The sequence below is a fragment of the Heptranchias perlo genome, chromosome 2 (genome assembly GCF_035084215.1).
Source record: "Heptranchias perlo isolate sHepPer1 chromosome 2, sHepPer1.hap1, whole genome shotgun sequence".
NCBI lineage: Eukaryota > Metazoa > Chordata > Chondrichthyes > Hexanchiformes > Hexanchidae > Heptranchias > Heptranchias perlo.
This window is the reverse complement of record NC_090326.1, coordinates 72,021,742-72,046,279: the sequence shown is the minus strand read 5'-3', so window position 1 is coordinate 72,046,279 and position 24,538 is coordinate 72,021,742. Positions and strand designations below refer to the sequence as shown.

Genomic DNA, 24,538 nt, shown 5'->3' with positions numbered 1-24,538 from the left:
ACCCAATCTGCTTCTGCGATCGGTGGGCACAGCAGGGACTGGAGTGTGCACTGGACACTAGCAACAACAATTCGATAAGTTTCCGTTGTCTTTTTTGTGTGATTCGGGTGTTTTAGTTGTACGCTTTAAAAAGGGGTTATTTTTGTTATTTGGGTTTTGGAAAAGGTTCACCCAATCTGCCCCATGTTGAGCAGTGAGTGACAGGTTAGCGCGGGGGAATTGCAGCTGGAACGCTGGCTCTGATGCCTCAATCGGAGGGGCGGCGCTCCCCGTCCCCGGGAATAACCGCTCAGGCCCAATGATTTGAAATTAAAACCTACGCCACCAACAGAAGGGGGAGGGGGGAGAATGAACTGAACAGTTTAAACATACATACACAGCAGAATCGGAAAACTGGCAACAAAAAAGACCAAAATCGTTCCTTGCGCACGTAATCCTCCGATTAAAGGATAATCCTCTCCGGGTTAATGATTAAAAACATCGGGACTTTCACCACACCGGGATAGAGACTTCACCGGAAGCGGCGGCTCGGTTGCCAGGTTGAAAGGTCAAGGGGCGGGGCCTGCTGCGAGACGGACAGGTTCACCCGCATGAGGAGCAGCCATGAACCCCAGCAGTGAAGGTAGAGTGAGCGACATCACCATCGCAACCACTAACGGGAGAGAGGGGAAGGCATGGTACCAGTGAGATTAATCGTCACCGGACCGAGCAGCCTCAGGTGTCACTGGCTATGTGGGCGGGAGCGATATGCTATCATTTTATGGTGTATAAATGGGACTATTTTTCTCTTTCACTCTTCAAACTAAGCATAGCCCCGGATCTTTAAGGTGGTCTACAATCTGTTACTGTCATTCCCGCCGTGAAATGGCATCTGTCCTCCCTATGTGTGGTGTTAGGGAACTGTACGCGGCTCTATCCCTGTAACCGTTGCTATCACATTGGTGAATCACAAGATCAGTCCTGACCAGGAAGGTCATTTGGCTCAGTTACCTAGAGAAATCCGACTGGACCCCTGCCCCACATTGCATTGTCCAATTGTATTTTAAAACATTTGTGCTTTCACCCTCCAGTACCCAGGAATCCAATCCAAGTCTCGATCAGTCTTTGTGCGAAGAGCTTCCTGACTTCATTCTGACCCAGGCCCCTTTTCCCTCCTGTTAAGATTTACCTTAAAGTAGCGCACATTGTTAGGGCATAGCGGAGAAAACTTTACTCTGAATTAAACTATGCCTGATCTGGGAGTACAGGCAAGTTTTCCATTCTCCAGCACTAGCATTCAATGTAATGAGCCCAACATTTACACACCAGTTGACAAATATTACTGGCCTATAATTAAATTCTTGCAACGGGGATGTCCATTCATTTGTCTCTGTGGGCTGTGCAGGTGCGTACCATGGATCCTTGGGTGGGTGGGTGGCACATATAAAGTTTAAATCCATGTTTCCATTAATTTGCATGTATCTCAAGTTGCTGATACAATCAGATTTTGGAACTCTCTAGTTAGCATTTACTCACCAATGAGGCAACAGTACTAAAAGCAACCCTTTCTAAACCACCAAGCACACAAAATTCAAACCTACAAAGGCAGCCATGACCTTGCCACCCCTCCCAAACAGAAAATGTCAGGAAAAAGGGGTGGACGCTCACTTAGCTGAGTCTCTGCCTCTTTTGCATTGCTGTGGGATTTTCAGGGCTTCCTGGAGTTTGAGGTAGGCGTGAGCCTGAACCTGCAATAGATGTAGGCCCATTGGAGGCATGTTAATGAGGCAGAAGGGTGCATTCCTGACCTGATTCATTTTTCTGGGACATCACTGGCTCCTGTCCTGGGGACAGGCTAAAGACTGAAGGGTAATTTAATTTTAAAAATAGTTTTGACCCCTGTGATCATAATGTCAATAGTAGGAAAACTGCTAGATGTTATAAGTAAACACTTATCTATTTATTTTTATATGTGGGAATATTGAATACAAAAGTAAGGAGGTGATGATTAATCTGTGCAAGACTTTGGTTAGGGCACAGTTGGAGTACTGTGTGCAGTTTGGGGAATCTCATCATAGAAAGAATATTGGAACCATGGAAAAGTGCAACATAGATTCCCTAGTATGTTGCCAAACATGAGAGAATATAATTACAACAAAATATTTGAAAAATGAGGGCTGTATTCATTAGTGAGGTCGAATAGAAGTTTTCAAAGATTTAAGGGAGTAAACAGTGAAAGACTTCTACTGAAAGATGAATCAGTAACAAGGGGGCATGCATTTAGAATTTGTACTAAGGGAAATAGTTATTAGGATATGGAATGAATTACTGCAAGTGCCTGTTAAAGCCATTAATCACAACATTTAAGAGGTAATTAGATAAAGACTTGAAGAAAAATATTAAAGAATATGGGGAAAGAACAGGAAAGGAGGCTAGAGATAGTACTGGGATAGTCAGGTTGGGCTAAATGGCTTCTGCCTATACTGAAATCTCTGATTTTATGAACAAGTGCTGAATAGTGGTACTGCTATCCTTCAGCCGAGGAAACTGAAAAGAGGAAAGGCTATATATTAGAGCCACTGTTAATTACACTGCCTGCTCACATTGTTGAGTTTGGAAAGGTTGAGTTCCATGCATATGTAGTTCCTCCTCAATCCCATCCACTGGCAGTTTAATTCATATTTTTGTGATTAAAAAGAACTGATCACTCTGCACTTTTTAGTCATTACAATGTGAAAGATACATTGGGCTACCAGTTTGTTTTTAACTTTTAAAAACTTACCTTTGAAGTGGGACTTCACCAGCTGCTTTTATGTTATTGCTAGGTGTGTGACCACCTTTTCCAGATGGCTTTACTATCAGTACATCTTTTGCACTGCACTTTTGTTGCTGGGTTTGTGCCCAAGAGGACACTGCACCAATGTCAAAAATTCTAAGAGCAGGATAACTGGTGTAATGCAAGATTTGGATTGCAGGTGCTGGTATTTTATGAGATGGGTACTATTCTATGCAGGGATGTGCAAAATGGAGTTTAAGACACAAGGTAGGATGAATAAACAAAAAATAGTGTTCTTCAGTTTGGTCATTTGTCCCTGACTGAGAAGAATTCTTATAGTGCTTTATTTGTTCTATGTTTGAAAACAATGCAAACATGCATACAACATTTCTGTTTTCGGTAGGAGAATATTATATGGAATAAACTCTGAATAAATCAGCAAAATATTTTTTTAAAATCTCCCTCATGTTCACAGATTGTTTAGTTCAACCACTTACTAATATAATTTGGGAGGGACAAGTGTGAATTTATATGACAGTTTAACCAATGGAATTTATCCAAGCTTGTGCAGTGTAAATCATGAGTTCAGGACTAACCTAACTCCAGAGTGAAGCAGAGTGAGTCTCCCTCCTTCAGGGAATCTCACTTCTTTCCTGTCAGGTCAGGCCCTAACTCCAGATTTGGGCCGCATTTGTAGTAGTGTTGTACCAAACTACAGATGTGATGTAAATGCAATCCAGTGGCAGGGGCTCCAGTCAAGTGGACTGCTTTGCCCTGGGTGGCATCAAGTGTTGTGGCTGTCCAGGCAAATGATGAGTAATATGAAATTTAAAATGGGGGCTATTGTTTCTGCATGTAACCTAAAATCCTGTGATGTCATGTTAGTGATTTGTTAGTGAAACATTGACTACAGTATCTAAACCACTAATCTACATAAGTCATACTTGTGGTTTAAGAGGTACAGTAATATCCTATTTTCTTTCTTTGGCTGTAATTTAGCTTTATTGTTTAAAAAAAAATTGGATTTTGCGAAGTCAACCATATTCCTTTCCATATAAAGTTTATAATTTAAGATAGCAAGTACACCATTATTTTTCTCGGTTGTCCTTTGAGCCAAAGATGCATTATCTTATTCCTCATTTATGGTAGCATTACCTCATTGAAACTCTAGGTTTTCCCAATTTTCTTCCATTCAGTGGTGAAAGTAGTGACTCATGCTGGTTACTATTCCATGGGCATCAGCAGACCTCAGGTACCTGGACATTATTCTTGTGCTAGCCTCAGTAATTGGTGTTTTTTTTCTCTCTGTCATGCATCACAGTAGAGTCCTGGCCTCTCCTCGTATGACAGATCTCCACACTCACTTTCCAGGAAAGGTCACTAGATAGCAATTGGGAGGGAGGACCCTGGCTGTTTCTCTTGTGTGCAAATAGACTGCTGGATTTGCCTACACAACCAAAGTGAGTGCACATCAAAAAAGTAATTTGTTGACTGTGAAGCACTTTGAGACATCCTGAGGATGTGAAAGGTACTATATAAATCATCATCAGCAAAGTGATGGAAGGTGTTGTCAACAGTGCTATCAAGCGGCACTTACTCACCAATAACCTGCTCACCGATGCTCAGTTTGGGTTCCACCAGGACCACTCGGCTCCAGACCTCATTATAGCCTTGGTCCAAACATGGAGAAAAGAGCCTAATTCCAGAGGTGAAGTGAGTGACTGCCCTTGACATCAAAGCAGCATTTGACTGAGTGTGGCATCAAGGAGCCCTAGTAAAATTGAAGTCAGTGGGAATCAGGGGAAAACTCTCCAGTGGCTGGAGTCATAACTAGCACAAAGGAAGATGTTGGAGGCCAATCATCTCAGCCACAGGACATTGCTGCAGGAGTTCCTCAGGGCAGTGTCGTAGACCCAACCATCTTCAGCTGCTTCATCGATGACCTTCCCTCCATCATGAGGTCAGAAGTGGGGATGTTTGCTGATGATTGCACAGTGTTCAGTTCCATTCACAACCCCTCAGATAATGAAGCAGTCCGTGCCCACATGCAGCAAGACATGGACTGGACAACATCCAGGCTTGGGCTGATAAATGGCAAGTAACATTCATGCCACACAAATGGCAGGCAATGACCGTCTCCAACAAGAGAGAGTCTAACCACTTCCCCTTGACATTCAACGGCATTACCATCACCGAATCCCCCACCATTAACATCCTGGGGGTCATCATTGACCAGAAACTTAACTGGACCAGCCATATAAATGCTGTGGTTACGAGAGCAAGTCAAAGGCTGGGTATTCCGCGGCGAGTGACTCACCTCCTGACTCCTTAGAGCCTTTCCACCATCTACAAGTCAGGAGTGTGATGGATTATTCTCCACTTGCCTGTATGAGTGCAGCTCCAACAACACTCAAGAAGCTCGACACCATCCAGGACAAAATAGCCCACTTGATTGACACCCCATCCACCACCTTATACATTGTCTCCCTTCACCACCGGTGCACTGTGGCTGCAGCGTGTACCATCTACAGGATGCACTGCAGCAACTCGCCAAGGCTTCTTCGACAGCACTTCTCAAACCTGCAACCTCCACCACCTAGAAGGACAAGGGCAGCAGGCACATGGGAACAACACCATCACCTGCATGTTCCCCTCCAAGTCTCACACCATCCTGACTTGGAAATATATCTCTGTTCCTTCATCATCGCTGGGTCAAAATCCTGGAACTCCTTAACTAACAGCACTGTGGGAGTACCTTCACCGGATGGACTGCAGCAGTTCAAGAACCACCACCTTCTCAAGGGCAATTAGGGATGGGCAATAAATGCTTGCCTTGCCAGTGACGTCCACATCCCATGAATGAATAAAAAAAATGCAAGTTCCTTATTTCATTTTTCTTTCCCTCCTTGGGGAAGAATATGCCTTGTCTGCACTAAGTGTCATCCCAGTGGTCAGGACTCATAACCTGGGGAATTGCTTGCATCAATCCATGGTCTGCTTTTCAATAATATAGCCACGGGTTGTTCTGGGCTGCTTTGTGCATTTTAAGATCTTAAATGGGAACAGCATTTTTAAACTCTTTAATAGGAATAGCACTATAAATAATGCTCGTAGATTAAAGCTACCTAATGTGCTTGTGATGGTTATAGATGCTTCACTGGGTCTGAGGGAAACTGAGTTTGCCAAAGAATGATGGGAAAGCGTATTCTTAAATAATTAAATGTGTGTGTTTTTTAATCACTTTAGTTACTAGAATGGTTTTCAATTATTACCTCGAGCTGCGAGAGACTTATAAATGATATAGGTAGTTATTGGATATATAATACAAATTGGGTGACTGTAAATTAGTAAAAATTGAATGACTGTGTGGGTGACTGTTAATTACAGTAAGCAGATGTCTTGGGAATGTGTGTTTGCAAGTGGCAGCAAAAGTTAACCAATACGTATGATCAGGTGGTGTACAGTGAACTGGAACTTGCTTTGGCTAAGGGTTTTGTGGGCATCGGTTTTCGCAAACATGCATATCCCTGTCCAATGAGCGACCTTTGTACAGGTGTTGCATTCTAGGCTTCTTTTGTGCAGTGTAAAGTGACTATGGTGGAAATTTCCATTTGGATGCAAATGAAGTGCTTCTCAAAACTACATTTTACAAAGGTTGGGAAACATTGGGAAAAAAGGGGAGAAGGAAAGAGGGAGAGAATCAACAGATGCACCAATCACAGAGAGCGAGTTAATGGGTTGAATGACCCACAAACTATTTAATAGAAGACTATTAGATGATATAAAAGATCAGCAGTGAGGTGATGCAGATGCATAAAAGGGAAAAAAATGTGCAAATACTGTTGGGTCAAAAAACATGAAAGAGGCCCACACAAGCAAAAAATGTGAGAAAAATTGAGAAGGGGAGGAGAGGAAAAAAGCTGCAAGTGCAGCAGTTTTAAAAATTTGTTCTTGGGATGTGGGCAGTGTTAGCAAGGCCATATTTATTGCCTATCCCTTATTGTCCTGAGATGTGCTGTTGGGCCATCTCCTTGAACTGCTGCAGTCCTTGTGATGCTGGTGCTCCCAAGATGGTGTTAGGTAGGGAATTCCAGGATTTTGACCTAGCAGCAATGGAAGAAGTCAGGATGATTTGTGACTTGGAGGTGATGGTGTTCTCATAATATTGCTGCTGTTTGTCCTTCTTCTCGATAGAGGTTGGTAGAGAGATGCTGTCGAAGTAAGCATGATGAGTTGCTGCAGTGCATTCTGTAAATAGTACATACTGCAACCACGGTGGAGGGATGTATATTGAATCCATTGCCAAGGATACTGATCACTGTTGAGAATCTTGAATATTGTTGCTGCATCCATCCAGGTGAGTGGTCAGTACACCATCACACTGATAATCTAAGCCTTGTATATGTTGGAAAGGCTCTGAGAGGTCTGAAGGTGAGCTACTTGATGCAGAGTACCTAGCCTCTGCCCTGCTTTTAAAGCTATGGTGTTGATATGGCTGTTTGATTTAGGTTTTGATCAGTGGTGATTCCCAAGATGTTGATGGTGGGGGCTCGGCGATAGTAGTGCCATTGCAGGGCATGGTGGTCGGGCCAATCTGAAATCCAAATAGAAAACACAGTGGCCCAGTAGTCCTGAGAAAAGAAAGAACAGGTCTACAATATGCACTCAGATCCTCACCAGCCCTATGCTCTGACAAAGAATCTCCACCCCAAATGTCAACCAGTCACCTATCCCTGCAGCTACCTTGCCTCTCCTCCCCAGCATTGAACACCTGTACCTCTCTTCACCCTGCTTCTTCTACACTCACCTTCTGCTTCTCATCATTCTTGCGTCACCCTTCGTATGCCATGCATCATTCTTTTCTCTCACTGTTTACTTGCCTCTGAGAAAACCCATGTCGCTGTGATTTTATCATAGCATTGTAGCTCCCCTTTTTATTCTCACATCCAGAAATCCCTCTCCTCAACGCTCCTCACTTTCTGTCATTGCTATCCCAGTGCTACTACACTGCGTTTACCATCTCACCATTGAAACGCCCTGCAATCCTCTCCCAGTGCCCTATGAATCCTCTCCCTTCTTCCACTCTCAAGGATCACTCCATTCCTTTCCTCCTCAGTACTGCCATAGCCCAACACCCCTTTACCAGTCCTATGAAATCCTTGTTCCCCACCCCCCCCCCGCCCCCCCATGTTCCCAAACACCATTGCCCCTGCTGCAACCCCCTCGTGGTTCTCCTAAATCAGTGCACTCACACCCATGATCCCTGCTTCCAAACCTCAAGACCACCCTCCCAACACTAAAAACCCACTTGGTTTCTGCAACTTCCTCCTACTGCTACATGTGAATCCTACAACCTATATACTTTCCTGACTGCACCCTGGAAAATCTTCCCCAAAAATAATCATCTCCATCTGTGGGTTTAAGAAAATTTAAGCGATGAAAATAACTACATAGTTAAACTAACTTTTAATAGTGAGCAAGACCACTGATTTAAAGCAATTTGACTTATACAATGACCATAAATCAATGGCCGTGATAATATATTGTACATTACATAGCATAAAACAGCATATCCTCTGACTTATTGTGGGCCATGCTATGGGAGATCTGTGTTTATCCTGTTATGGTTTCTTTATTGTTACATGTCAAAAAGCACCTTCAATAATCTTCTGTGACCTACATTACTCAGTTGTTCATTTACCACAGGCAGTTGTATGAAAGTCAAAAAATAATATGGCTTTAAACAGGTCTCTTTCTGGCAGAGATGTTTTAATCTAACACGATAAGCACCATATATGTACTTCGTCTTTATCAAGGATCTTGAGACATTTATTTTTTTTCTCCCCTAATTTTCTTTCATCCTCCCCTGAAGATGCTTATATAAGGACATGATTCAGTGGGCACCATCACCTGTCTGGCCACCATTCATCAATGGATGTTAGCGGTTTATTCAGTCACAGACAGCATCACTGCTGAGCCCTAGCTTGCCCTCCCCGGATAGCCACACACTTGTACTTTCAAAAGTCACTGGATAGCAAACAGGAGCATGAACATTGTTGTTTTTCCCATCTCTAGCCAAAGGAGACTGAGGCCAGTTATAGTCCCTCCACTTCTGCTCTGCCTGAGACCAGTTGACTCAGCACGGAGCAGGAATTGAATCTGGGACATATCTTGTCATGTGGCAAAGTAGCACACCATTGGCTGCATTTATTCAGTGAGTGATTGAGAGAATCCTCTTGCTTTTTCTTATGCAGATGGCCCTTTTAATAAAATCTAGTACTAAACCTACAGTCTAAGTTTTATTGTGAAAATTATGACAAGTTTTTCTTTTACATATCATTGTTCTACTGAATAATGTTAAATGTTGAGCCAGTACAGTACAAAGTTGTTTTGGTGTATTTTTTGATTAAAGGAACAATATTATAATTTGTTTCACATTGCGTCCCAAAACAGTGATATATATAAATTTTGTAAACTGTACTAGATCAGAAATCTTGACTGTTAAATTATCTCATTGAGAGTATTTTATTGTATTTACTATGAACAGGAGTAGGTTCAGATGTGACAACCCTCACCCCCACCCACCCACACAATTGATTATCATATATATGTAATCTTCAAATCAAATTGCAACATTCCATCTTTTTTTGTAATATGTATTATGCAAGAATAACATTTTAACCTCAAAGTTTAATTGAGATCAGTTGGCCGATCACATGTAGTTCTTGCACCTTAAGTCTCCATTAAATTCTATTCCTTTTACTCACTTCCAATAACACATAGTTCTACAGCAGTTAGTACAGTGTAAAAGCATTGCCAAATAAAATAGCTTTTAGGGGAGGGAGGAAGAGAGTGTCACATGCTGTCAAATCCCCAAAGCTAACCTTGGAGCAGCCACAATTTCTCCATATTCCATCCAAAATTTGTGGTGACTGCTTGATAACATGGAGAGTATGTTTGCAATTCAGCCTATAGCCTTGTCAGTGGATCAGTCCATCGGCAACAAGGAGCTCAATGAATATTTGACCATAACATTCCAGTTACAGTCTGAAACACCTGCAGCAAGCATCTTAATAAGGATTGATCACCTTTTTAAAGTAAACTATTTGTTGTTAGTAAATTAGGATGTAATTAAATTTCCTAATCTATCGTTTAACATTTTCTATTGAGAATGTTACAATTGAAAACAAGTTACAAATAGTAATCCTGAAAGGTTTAAAATGAGTTCATCCTATTCTAATGATGTAACAAGAAACTATTTTTTGAATAGACTACTTTTAAAGTTTCTCCTCCTCAACTTTTAGTGTGTTTTAAAGCATGTTTTCTACTGAGTTAGAAATTTTCATTATAAATATGGAATGTGCTGAGAAACATTTGAATAAATCGTGAATGTTTTTCATTTCAGTAGCTTGTGCTAGATACATATTTAGTGTGGCAGAGCACAAATCAGTTGCTCAGCCTTATCTTTGCGCCTTCTCTCCAGGGTAGAAGTGTTTCTGAGAAGATTCATGGAATGCTGTGTATGTGACTAATGTAGAGCAAAAGAAAGAATAGACTTTATTCTAAGACCTGGTGCTTGGGTGACAGTTAGATGTGAAGTCAGATCACTAAATGTCAAGAAAAGCCACAGGAAGCTCTGTCTATATTTAAAATTGTTTTTTTGGTGGAGTCTTAAAATCTGTGGTAAAATTTGTTCCCAAGTTGATGCTTTGAATAGCAGCACTTAGCACATTTGTGAGGCACTCCCTTTAATAGATCTGCTACAGCCTCTGATCTTTGCTGTCTTTGATTGGGAATTGAGAATTAACTGTAGACCAGGATTGCACCAGAAAATCAATAGCTAATATTGTAATGGGTTTATGATATAATGGTTAACACAGCTCTCCTGGCCAGCTTCCCATCCTCCACCCTCCATAAATTTGATTTTCATTCAAAACTCTGCTACCTTTATTCTAACACGCACCAAGTTCCTGTGCTCGCTGACCTACATTGACCCCGGTCCGGCAATGCCTCGATTTTAAAATTCTCATCCTTGTTTTCAAATCCCTCCACGGCCTCACCCCTCCCAATCTCTGTAACCTCCTCCAGCCCTATAACCCTCCGAAATCTCTGCGCTCCTCCAATTCTGGCCTCTTGCGCATCCCCGATTTTAATTGCTCCACCATTGGCAGCTGTGCCTTCAGTTGCCTAGGCCCTAAGCTTTGGAATTCCCTTCCTAAATCTCTCTACGTCTTTCCTTTAAGAAGCTCCTTAAAACCTACCTCTTTGACCAAACTTTTGGTCACCTGCCTAATATCTCCTTATGTGGCTCTGTGTCAAATTTTGTTTGATAATCGCTCCTGTGAAGCGCCTTGGGATGTTTTGCTACATTAAAGACGCTATATAAATGCAAGTTGTTGCTGTTATATTCCACTTTGGCTGATCTGGCAAAAGTCTTGTCACCATATCATTGTATTTATTGAGTTAACCTTTGAACAGTGAATACATTTATCTTGCAAAGTTGTAGTTTTATGGCATAACATAAAATGCCTATAAATTCAACAGAAGAGAAAAATCATTTCAGAAGGACTTTTGGGTTCTGTATTTTATGTGTTAAAATGAGACGTTTTATGAGGAACTCCAAGTGATATTGTGAGTGGAAACATTGGCCTCTGGGTTCTTGATGTTGTCACTGGAACAAAACCTCATGATGTCATATGAGTTGCTGTTCAACACTAAATTTAGTTCTTGCACCTTGAGCGTTCATTAAATTGTATTCCTTTTACTCAGTTCCAATAATACATAGTTCTACAGTAATTAGTACAGTGTAAAACATGGACTGATAAAATGGATTTACTATTCATTTATCTCATTGCTGTTTGTGGGACCTTGCTGTGCAGAAATTGGCTGCCATATTTCTCTACATAACAACTGTGGCTACACTTCAAAAAGTAATTTTTGGCTGTGAAGTGCTTTGGGAAGTCCTGAGGACGTGACACGCGCTATATAAATGCAAGTTCGTACTTTGCATTATCCACTCGGCCATCTGTGCTCACCAGAACCTTTGCAGGTCAGAATTTTGTGTGAGATGTGCTCTCATGGCAAAGCCCCTTTTGTTATTTGCATTTAATTCTGGTTTGGTGAATAAACTACATGGACTCGATTTTAGCACCCGCGATCGGTTCCTTTCGTGGGGGGGGGAGGGGGGGCTTCGAAAATCGGGGATTCCCGGGGCGGGTCGGGAGCCCGGCTCCAACCCGCCCCATTCCCGGGTTCCCCACTGACGCGCTGACATGCGCGCGCAGCCCCCGCATGTGGGACTCCCTCTGGCAATTAAAGCCGGCGGGGTGTCACTTAAGGTATTTTTCTAGGTATTTCAGGTCGTTTAGAGACCTGATTAACATAATATTTTAGGAGGGTTGGGATTTTGCAAACAACTGGGACTGTTTCCCGTACTGGGGGAAACACTCCCAGTTCAAATGGACGTGTTGCTGCCATCAGCCTGTGGCAGCTGCAAAGGTCCATTTGACAGGTGGGGGGGTGGGGGGGAAGACCCTCACTCATTGCAGGAGGCCACTCTATCACTTTGGACAAAGTTTGGCCTCCACCACCCTCCTCCTAACAACAAAATTCACCAACTTGCACACTTATCCCGGTGTCCAGACACATGTACCTACCTTGCGGACCCCCTCAGATGTACATCTTCCGGATGGGGGCCGCCGTAGCTGCAGTCATGACCTCCTCGGAGGGCGAACAGCATCGCCAGCCACGCCGTCTACCTCTGACACGTGGAGCTCCACAACACAGTGCTGTGACACATCCACCTGCACAGCAGGAGGGAGGGCAACCGCAGAGAGAGATGCATTGCAGAGGGCACTACCCTCACCACAGGGTCCACAGACCAAGGCTCAGCTTCAAGGACCTCTCTGAGGAGCAGTGCACACGGAGGCTCAGAGTCACTCGACATGTCGTCATGGACATCTGCAGCCTCCTTCATGCCGAGCTGCTCCTGGCTGGCCCGAGTACCATCTTCTTACCTGTCGCTGTTAAAGTCACCACTGCCCTCAACAACTTCTCCGCATCCTTCCAGTGTGCCACCGGGGACATCGCCGACTTCTCTCAGTCGTCTGCACAAAAGAGCCCTGCAAATACACCTACACCCACTCTGCAGTGACACAATGGGTGGCATCAGTTATGGGTCTTCATTGTGATCCTCAGGAAAGGGCATTATTGCAAAAACCAGACAAGATTCGCAAAGACATGACCGTAGTAGTGCCAATGTAATATGTAATGTTGAGTTGCTCAGAAATTCAATATAAGTAAAAACCATGACAAACCCTCAAACACCCTTGTGCATCCCCTTCATGCTCACGACACGTTTGCCTTACGCTACCTACTGCACATATGTGATGCATGCCCTGTGGCTGCAGCACAGGTAGTGGCCGGTTGAGTGAGGCTGACTGTGAAAGAGATGCATGAGAGGGTGAGTATGAGACAGAGCCATGAGATTGTATGAGGATTGGGTTGAGTGGTAGTGGTGGGATGAGTACTGGCGAGGTGAGTAAGTGTAGGTAAGATGAGGATGAGGTTTGAGTGGGTGTGAGGAGTGATGTGACAGAGTAGTGTTGGCAGTGCAGAAGGAGATGTAGATTGGGGGCGGTGATGTGGCAGACGGAGTGTAGGGGAATGAGTAAGTGTACTCACTTCGGCTGACCTACTGAGGTCATTGCAGCGCCTCCTGCGCTGTATGCAGGTGCGCGATATGTTGGTGGTGCAGGTGACCTCCTCTGCCACCTCGAGCCAGGCCTTCCTGGTGGCAGAGGCAGGTCGCTTCCTCCCGCCCGCAGGGGGGAAGATCTCTGTCCTCCCCCTCCTCCTCACCCCATCCAATCAGAGCTGGAGTGAGGCATCATTAAACCTGGGAGCAGCCTTCCCCCTGGGCTGCTCCATGCTGTAATTTTTCCTATTTCTTGCAGCATCAGTCAGTGGAGGACTGCCCCTTTTAAATAGAGCTCCTCCAGCTGACAGACCTTACTACTGCGCATGCGCAGCCCGCCCGACGCGCAGCTTAGCAGCGGGGAACCCGGAACAAATCAGCCTGCGATTGCGCACGGAGCAGACTGATTTCACCGGACGCGTTACCCACGTGCCCAATAGACCCCCCCCCCCCGCCGCCATGGTAATATCGGGCCCCATGTTTTTTTTGTTACTTGTACTTGTTTCCATTCCCATGCCTAGGAGTTATTGACTCTAAATTGGACCGCGTAGCGCTGCACGGACTGCTAAGGACCCAAAATGGCATCCGGAATGTGTGCGCGCACTTCTAGCGTGACGTGCACCGGGCACCATCTTGGCAAAGGCGTTGCTGCACGCGCAAATAACGAATGCCTGCACCATGTAAAGTAGGGAGAAAATGCGGTAGATCAGTGTGCAATGCTGATTTAAAGGGACAGATGCGATTTTGGAACTCAACACTCCCGCCAACGCACTGTTTTAACTTCGCATAGCTGAACAGATCTTAAAAAGCGTGGAGGACCCCTACCACTGCTATTTAAAAGGATCATGGAGGAGTTACAGGTTAGTTGCTGAATTATTGCTTCTGGCTATTGATGCATTTGTACCTGTTTTTGGAGGTACTCTCCTGTACTTGAATACCAGGACTAGGGGACATAGCCTAAAATTAGAGCCAGGACTTGCAGGAGTAAAGTTAGGAAATGCTTCTACACGCAAAGGATGGTAGAAGTTTGGAACGCTCTTCTGCAAACGGCAGTTGATGCTAGCTCAATTTTTAATTTTAAATCTGAGATTGATAGATTTTTGTTAACCAAAGGTATTAAGGGATATGGGGCTCAGGCGGGTATATGGAGTTCGGTCACAGATCACCCATAATCTCATTGAATGGCGGAACAGGCTCGAGGGGCTAAATGACCTACTCCTGTTCCTATCTTCCTATGTTCCTATAATAAATTTTCAATACTCTACAGGGAGTGGGCTGATTAGCTGACAGGCAACAGCAAGGGCACTGGTGGAGTGGCAGAGGTGGGACAGGAATGCTGTCGTCCTGAGAGAGGACAGCAGGTTCATGTTCCATGGAGCCACTGGCGCTTGCTGCCTCCTGTTATGTGCCACCTTCTCCTACAAGAAAGCGCGACGTCTGTCGGTGAGTGTCCTGCAAGATGTTTGGGTGATGTGGTTGTCATGATTCAATAGCTGCCAGTGTGTGTGACCTGTGGGTTGTGGGTGTGTGGCTTGCAACGGTGGTAATGTGTGAGGGTGAGATGAAGCATCTGATTGAAAGAGTATGTTGGTAATGGGGGAGTAGTGTGTGGAGCAGTGGATGCGGCCAGTGGCGCAGCTGGTAGGAGATGCCACTTAACAGTTGCCCTCACTGACCTTGACCATTCGTGTCAAAGCATTGAACTTCTTCCTGCACTGCGTCCATGTTCGTGGTGCTATGCATCTGGCATTGACTGCGAGCCCTACTGCCTCGGGAGCATATGCCTGGAGGGTCTCTTGCGTCGGCCCCCCCCCCCCCCCCCCGCGGTGGATATAGGATGCCCCTCCTTCTGTCCACCTCTTGCACCAAGGCCTCCAGTGCATCATCAGAGAACCTTGGTGTACGCTCTCTCGCAGGCCTGGTACAAACTCAGATCAGCAGGTTGGTGAGGTCTGGCGTGCAGATTGGAGAATGTGGGATTTAGTAGTGCGTAACTTTATTCAAATGTTTTAAAATAACTCAACAGTTTAAAAACATAGGAATGGGACCTTGATCTGTGTTTTAAGTTCAGATGAAGGTCCCAGATTCTGTGCGGACCTGTATCTTATATTTTGCAAATAAATGCTGCAGGCTGCCTTTAAGAGGTGCTAGCCACTCGAATATTACGTGCTACCTGTATTGCAACGACCAGGCGCAGATTAATTGTGCACTGCGACCCCTGCACCTGATTTCGAGGGTTATCCAATATAACCCCCATTATCTTTTGCACTGCTTTTTAACCTTGGCTACTAATTTATTCTGTTTGTGAGGCAATCTACACCAGCCCAGTTGTAACTTTAAATAATCATCCGTATCAAATTAATTAGATCTTTATAATGTTATTTGAGTCTTATTCTTCTGAGAACTTTTTACACAATGCTGAGAATTTAGATGGGTTGAGGATAGTCAGAATCTATTTTTAACCAGACTGCGGATCTCCTTCAGAACAAGATGTTCAATAAATTCAGTACTGAGAAAGGTGAAAATTTGATTAAGAGCGGTGATTAAGTGGTGATAAACTTGAGTTCTACAAAATGTTCTTCAGGCCACTGATCCTCCCTTTTATTTTAACAATTTTAGAAAAATTAAGGTGCTGAGCACAATATTCACTAGGGTATTTAGCATTTATCATAAATATATTTCAAAAAATAACTATTATAGGATAATTTATTCTTTCATGGAGCTGAAGTTATTTATCTTAAGTAACATCCATCAAGTAACATCACCAATTGTAATATTCTGTTTATATCGCAGGAATTGTTCATATCATGTTTAAATTAATTCCATAACATTGGAAGTGGTGCAGACTGTTAAATGATAAAATGAATACTTTTGGTGAATGTAAAAACAATAATCCATGTGAATTTATTAGTACTGCAGTTGCAATTATCATGAATGCTCACAGAATATAAAAAGTAGATCAAATCTAGTTATACAAATACTCTTAAGTTTTCTGGAAATGCACAGCAGCTCAGTCAACATCTGAAAGAGAAAGGTTAATGTTTCAATAGGACCCGTCAATAGAATTCAGGTGTACACCTGATGAAATGTTAACATATCTTCATCTTTCAGGTGCTTACCAACCTCTTGTGCGTTTCTAGCATTTTCTGTTTTTCACATTTCCAGTTTTGACATTTTTCTTTAAATCTCTTAATTATTTTAGTGTTTCTCGCTGTGAGTTGCTTTAAAAGAAGGGTATGAGGCTGTGCATTGTTATCATTAGATCCTTTAGTTTAAGTTGATAGATTGAGTGACAAGATACCAAGTTGTTCCTGTTTAGATTATATCCTGGTGTCTAATACAGTGGCTATTTCTAAGTCGTGCCTGAAATGCCCAGTTACTTTTCTGTTTGAGATGGTGCGTTCTGTTTTTGAACCCCCACCCCCAGCATTTAAACCCATTCTCATACTGCTAAATGAATTGAGGATCAGTTTGTCTACCATCCCTACTGGACTTTGAGCATTTTTTACACGAGCAGTCTAAATTAAAAATACCACTACCCTTGTCATGAATAATAAACAACTAACTGTGAGCAGTATCAATGCAAACACAAACTTGTTCCTCTGAGAACCATCACACTGTAACTGTCACCTTTATCACTTCTGTTAATTAAAACCTAACAATTTAAATGATACACAAATTAGTTTTCTAAATTGAAAAAAAAATCTGGCTTTTGTTTAAATAACTTTTTTTCTAAAGAACAACTTGCATTTATATATTTGACAACAGTATAGAAATTAATTTCAAATAATTCATTGGATATGAAGTAATTTGAGAGATCCGGAGTGACATGATTAGTCATTATTAAATACAAGTGGCCTTTCCGTCTTTCCTTTTTTTCTCTCTCCATTTCTTTCACTTACACAGTTTGCACTTTCAATGTAGCAAAATATCGCACGATGCTTCAAAGAAGCAAAAACACATGCTGCGCACTAGTGGGAGAAGAGTTAGGGAGGTGACCAAAGGCATGGTCAAAGAGAGTGAGTTTTTAAAATTTTCTGCCACATTCATTTTGAGCAATTGCCCTTTTCAACTTTTTTTCTAACGGCCTGAGATCATCATGGTGTAACATTATGTACACCATTTGTGTGCAGGTACATTATTTACTAATGGCATGCTGCTATTTTGCTTGAATATGGAATTTTGTAAACAATATGAATCAAAACTGACTTGCGATGCTCTAAATTACCATAGGTTATGGGGTAAATATAGTATGTATTATGTGCTTTTCCCCCAATTTTTGGTGACTTTGAATTAATAACTGCACCTTTTGTTTGTAATATTTTATACCTGATATTAATTAGTAATTCAGGGTTTTCTCCCTTGCTCCATTTCTAAATGAGGTACATTGCACTTCCATTTCTTATGTTTGGATTAATTCAATACTTTTTCAATTCCTCAAATATGATAATGCTTTGTTATTGCTTTGTCATTCATAACAAGGGTAGTGGTATTTTTAATTTAGACTGCTAATGTAAAAAATGCTCCAAGTCCAGCAGGGATGGTAGTCAAACTGATCCCTCAATTAATTTAGCAGTTTGAGAATGGGTTTAACGAAGCATTCGTCACAGTGTGCCATTTTATGAATTTTTTGACAAACTTTATTACAGTTTTATTAGGAATGTTTCTTTAAAATTATACCTGTCCTCCTAATGACTCTTGTTATACCCATTGCCCAGTGTTGTTCCGAGTCATACAGGAAAGATGTAGGTTTGATTTTTGGTCTGCTGTAAGTTAGCTGATCTCAGTAGCGGCAGCAGTTGAGATGCTACGATTAGCATCAGTAGTTCAGGGCAAGGGAAGAGAAAACCAGCCAAGGTGCCCATTCTTCATTGCTTTCCCCATTAGAAAGTGCATGCATGTGGACATTGGGATGAACAAAGGATCAGTCTTGGCTATGATGCACCCTGCAGTTGAATAATTTACCAGTGCTCACTGCCTAAGACACTCATATAAATAATGGCCACATGGTTGCAGTACCAAAGGGTAGCTATGCCTATGAGCCATTCTATAGTCAGTGTCTTCAGCAAAGTGGGGGAAAAAATTGGGTAGAAAAAGTGTATAGTATCAAAAAAACAAGATGCAACTTAAACACTCAATATGTACAATATTAGGGTTGGGAGGGAAGGATTGGATCCTAGTATTTGAATGTTGCAGTCAGTAGCTTAAGATAACATGTCTCAAGTATGTCATTACTTTTAAGTGTTTTCTTGTTTTTAGTTGTAGGACATTATAATCATTAGATTAAAGGGCTGGAATTTTTGTATTAATCAATTGTCATAATCAGAAATATATTATTTTGAATGCTGTTAGCACAACTGTACCATGCACACATATTCAGCTCAATTACCAAAGTGGGTCTACCATTGGCCTGAAAGGTTTATAGGAAATGTTTGTTACACTGCTATTAATTAATTTTTTTTAAACATTACATTTTTAAGGTTTTGACCAACAGCTTATATTGGAGTAACAAGAGAATTATTAGAAATGTACTTAATGTTACTCGTTTTTTTTAATAAAATGTTGAAAGTGGTGGATAAGTTTTAACGCAGCAGACAAGGCATGCATTAAGACTAAAAAGTCACAACAGCAATAGAAGGAAAAAATAAACTGTGGTATGTATACTTATGTATGCTGATCTGCAATAAAAATGATTTTATTTTTAAGTAGTTTGCTGGTTTTCATGCATGCCGGAACATAGGAACAGGAGTAGGACATTCATGCCCTCGAGCCTGTCCCGCCATTCAATTAGATAACAGTTGATCTACATCTCTGCTCCATGCCCTTTTCCATATCCAACAAAAATTTATCGATCAGAAATTTCAACTTGATTGAGCAAATTTCAGATTTCTACTACCATATGTGTGCAAAAGTCCTTTCTGATTTCACACCTAAATGGCCTAGCTCTAATTTTAAGATTATGCCCTCTTGCTCTAGTTTCCCACATCAGAGAAAATAGCTTCTCTCTATCTACCCTATTGAATCCCTTAATCATTTTAAACACCTCGATTAGATTACCTCACAACCTTCTAAACTCAAGGGACTACAAGCCAAGTTTATACAACCTGTTCTCATAATTTAATCCTTTAAGTCCCGGGATCATTCTGAAAAATCTATGCTGTACCTCCTCCAAGACCAATATATCATTCCTGAAGTGCCGTGCCTAAAACTGAATGCAGTATTCCAGATGGGGTCTGACCAAGGCTCTGCACAACTGAAGCATAACTTCTTCACTTTTGTATTCCAACCCCCTTGAGATAAAGACCAACATCCCATTAACCTTTTTGATTACTTTTTGTACAGTGCACTAGCTTTTAGTGATTTGTGTACATGGACACCTAAATCCCTTTGCTCTTCCACAGCTCCTAGTCTCTCACCATTAAGAAAACATTAAGATTTGTCTTTCTCTGATCTAAAGTGGATAACCTCACACTTCCTCACATTGAACTCCATCTGCCATAGCTTTGCCCACTCACTTAGTCCGTCTATGTCCCTTTGTAATGTCCTGCTCCCATCCACACAACTTACTGTGCCTCCTAACTTAATGTCATCTGCAAACTTGGATATCCCAGCTCTCTCTCTATTCCTTTATTCAAATCATTAATATGTATGGTGAAAAGCAGCAGCCCCAGTACAGAACACTAGGAACACCATTTGTCACATCCCATCAATCAGAGAATGAACCCTTTAACCCTACTCTTATTTCCTATCTCCCAACTAAATACTGCCCACTGTCACAAGATTACCTCCAATTCTGTGCAGCTCATTTTTGCTAATAATCTCTGTGTGGAATCTTATCAAATGCCTCCTGGATGTCCATATAGACAACATCTGTAGACTATCCACCATGCTAGTCACCACCTCAAAATTCAACTTGTTTGGTCAGACAAGACCTACCCGTCACAAATCCATGATGACTCCCTTTGATCAGCTAATACTTGCCCCACTCGCTCAGTCACTTGGGGCCCGATTTTACCAGGGGTGCGGGTTCCCGGCAGGTGGGCCAGCGGGCGCGTTTTCAATGCGCCCGGTGAAATTAGTGGGTTGCCCGCGCGATCATAGCAGGCAACACACGAATTGGATCCACTTACCTGCTCCTCCGGGTTCCCCGCTGCCGATCTGCGCGTCGGGCGGGCTGCGCATGCGCAGTAAGATCTATCAGCTGGAGGCGCTCTATTTAAAGGGGCAGTCCTCCACTCGTGCATCTCTCTCACGGCCAGCCTCACTCAACCTGCCACCACCTGTGCTGCAGCCACAGGGCATGCATCACATATGTGCAGTAGGCAACGTAAGGCAAACGTGTCGTGAGCATGAAGGGGATGCACAAGGGTGTTTGAGGGTATGTCATGGTTGTTACTTATATTGAATTTCAGAACAACTCACATCACACATTATATTGGCACCACTACTGCCATGTCTTCGCGAATCCTGTCCGGTTTGTGCAATAATGCCCGCTCCTGGGTATCCCTATGAGGACCCACCACTGATGCCACCCAGTGTGTCACTGCAGAGTGGGTGTAGGTGTATTTGCAGGGCTCTTCTGTGCAGACGACTGAGAGACATCGGGGATGTCCCCGGTTGCAGCCTGGAAGGCTGTGGAGCAGAAGTTCGGGAGGGCAGTGGTGACTTTGACAGCGACAGGTAGGAAGATGGTGCACGGGCCAGCCAGGAGCAGCTCGGCATGAAAGAGGCTGCAGATGTCCATGGCTACATGTCGACTGACTCTGTTCCTCCGTGTGCACTGCTGCTCAGAGAGGTCCAGGAGGCTGAGCCTCGGTCTGTGGAACGTGTGGCGAGGGTAGTGCCCTCTGCGACGCATCCCACTCTGCGGTAGCCCTCCCTCCTGCTGTACAGGTGGATGTGTCACAGCACTCTGTTGTGGAGCTCCACGTGTCAGAGGTGGATGGCGAGGCTGGTGATGCTGTTCGCCCTCCGAGGAGGTCATGACTGCAGCTACGGCGGCCCCCATCCGCAAGATGTACATCTGAGAGGGTCCGCAAGGCAGGTACATGTCTCCGGACCCCGGGGTAAGTGTGCAGGTTGGTGACTTTGACCGTCAGGAGGAGGGTGGTGGAGGCCAAACTTTGTCCCAAGTGACAGAGTGGCCTCCTGCAATGGCTGAGGGTCTCCACCCCCCCCCCCCCCCCAATCTGTCAAATGGACCTTTGCAGCTGCCACAAGCTGACAGCTGCAACACGTCCATTTCAACTGGGACTGTTTCCCCCAGTGTGTGAAACAGTCCCATGTTTATCCAAAATCACACAGTCCCTTAATCAGGTCAGTTAATGACCTGAACAAGCAAAGTAAATACACTCAAGTGGCATCGCGCTGGCTTTAATTGCTTGCGGGATTCCCACCAGCGGGGGCTGCGCATGCACCCCCGCACGTCAGCGCGGAACCTGGAAGTGGGCGGGATCGAGGCGCGATCCGGTCCCGCACCTGGATTTCGGGATTTTCGGGGCCCCCCTGCCGAGAACGCACCCGGTAGCGGGTGCTAAAATCGGGCCCTTGGTCTCTGATGATAGATTCCAGTAACTTCCCTACAATTAATGTTAAACTGATATGTCTGTAATTCTCAGGTTTTTTCCTCCCTCTTAAATAATAGCGACATTTGCAATTTTCAAACCGAAAGATACAATTCCTAAATCTAGAGTGCTTTGGAAAATTATGATTAATGCATCTACAATTTCCTCACCTATTTCTTTTAATACCATGGGGTGGAAAACATCAGGTCCTAGAGATTTGTCTATCTTAAGTCCCATTATTTTCTCTTACCTTTTTTTTAACTTAAATCAGCAAAGTTCCTCCTTTTGACTTATTTTTAGGTTTCCTTGTACCGCTGGTATTTTATCCTCTTTCTCCACTGTGAAAACAGATATAGAGTATTCATTTAACAAGTCTGCCATTTCTTTATTATCTACCTGCATCCATATTTAATGGGCCCACATCTCCTTTAACCACTCTTTTTCTTTTAATATATTTATAAAAACTTTTTCTGTTAGCTTTGATAACCCTTCCAAGTTTACTTCATATTCTCTTTTTGCACCACTTATTAACTACCTTTGTATCCCTTTGTTGCTTTTTATAGCTCTCCCAGTCCACTAGATTTCCATTTTTCCTTGCATTTGTGTAAGCCTTTTCTTTTAGCTTGATACTGTCTCTTACCTCATTTGTTGACCATGGCTGCTTAACTACACAAGTGAAGTCTTTGCATTTTAGGGGTATGCATTGGTTTTATATTGTATCAAATAATTCTTTGAATACTTCCCACTGTTTGTAGGCTTATCCATTAACAATTCTGCCCAGTTTACAGCAGTCAGTTCATTTCTCATCCCTGCAAAGTTTGCCGTACTTAAGTTTACAACTTGGTTTGTGACACTCCCTTCTCCTTCTCAAACTTAATATCAAATTCAGCCATATTATGGTCACTATTTGCAAGATGTTCGCTTACCATGAGATTGTTGACTAATTCTGATTCGTTATTCATCACTAAATCCAACATGGCCTGTTCCCTTGTTGGTTCTAAAACATTTTGTTTAGAAAGCTGTCCCCAATATGTTCTGGAAATTGCCTTTACTACTTGAACTGTTCTGCTCCTCCCAGTCTATGTGAAAATTAAAATCTCCCATTATAACTGCATTGTTTTTGCTACACGCTTCCCTAATCTCCGTATTTATACATCCCCTCCCTCACTACATCACTACTATCAGGAGGTCTGTAGACAACTCCTACCAGAGTCTTGCATCCTTCGCTGAACCATAAAGGACGAAATTGGATGTGGCAGATGGATGCAAAACATGTGGAATCGCATTTTCTGACAGTTATACCACACACCCAATATTCAGGATCCATTGAAGTCACTGGGACTGAACATGGGGCGGAACATGTAACAGGTGACCAATCCGATACCGCCTGATTCACGTTGCTGCCAATTTCCAATTTCACCCCCAAAGCGTTTTTGTGGCCCGATCACCCTTCTTTCCACTGCTGTAATAGTGTCTTAACAATGTTGGTACTCCCTCTCCTTTCCCAATTTCCCTGCCCTTTCTGAAGATCCTATAGCCTGGAATATTTGGTTCCCAATCGCGCTCAGCTTTTGGCCACATCTCTGTAATGGCTACTACATCATACCCTTTAAGCTGAATTTGTAATTCTTACACATTTGTTTTATTTCTTCTGCTGCATGCATTCCTGTACAGATATCTTATCTGGGCAAATGTCCCCACCCTGTCCATATGTCCTGCTGGTCTTTTTCTCACACATTTTGACTCAGTGTAGATTTCCCCTCTCACCTCACTAACTAGTTTAAATCTTTCACCTCTGCCCTATATATCCTTCCCACATGGACACTGTGCCTCTCCAGTTTAGGTGAAGGCCATCCCATTTGTTCAGCCTTCCCTTGGCCCCAAAAGTGGTCTCCATGTTCTAAGAATCTGAAACCTTCCCTTTTACACCATCCTTCGAGTCAGATGGTGACAATCCTAATCTTTTTCTCCCTATCTGGTCCAGTGCCTGGCATTGGGAATAACGTAGATATTACCACCCTGGAGGATCTGCTTCTTGATCTAGAATTTAGCTCCTTGAAATCCCTTTACAGAACTTCGAAACTGTTCCTATCTATGTCATTGGTTCCCACGTGAACTACGTCCTCTAGCTGCTCGCCCTCCCAGTTCAGAACCTTTTGTATTCACTCTGTGATGTCCCAAACCCTGGCACCTGGAAGCAACATACCATTCGGGACTCTGAATCATGTCTACAGAAGCAACTATTTACCCTCCTGACTATAGAATCTCCCACAATCACCACTCGCTCATTCATGCCACCTGTACTGTTTTCCCCACAGGTAACTATTCACTCCTCAATGCCTTGTAGTCACTTATGGTTACCCTCCTTTGTATCACATTTTTTGTCCACATCACTGATACCTAAGCAGGTATACCTTTGAGGTAAATCAAGCTCCACAGATGATGCCCTATCTACCCTCCTCTGTCGCTTCCTGCCCTATCTGCCAATAGTCACTCCTCGTAGCAGCTTCTCTACTCCAAGTA

General features: G+C 43.1%; 1 protein-coding gene across 1 annotated transcript in view; it reads left to right on the top strand.

Annotated features, from left to right (window-relative positions):
* Positions 1 to 517: 517 nt before the first annotated feature.
* cmc1 (C-x(9)-C motif containing 1) overlaps positions 518 to 24,538 on the top strand; it is an 89,691-nt gene continuing 65,670 nt past the window's right edge. The window contains exon 1 of the mRNA XM_068002766.1: positions 518 to 622. Coding sequence (XP_067858867.1) covers positions 604 to 622 — 19 coding nt within the window. The 5' untranslated portion in view covers positions 518 to 603. The remainder of the gene's footprint in view (positions 623 to 24,538) is intronic.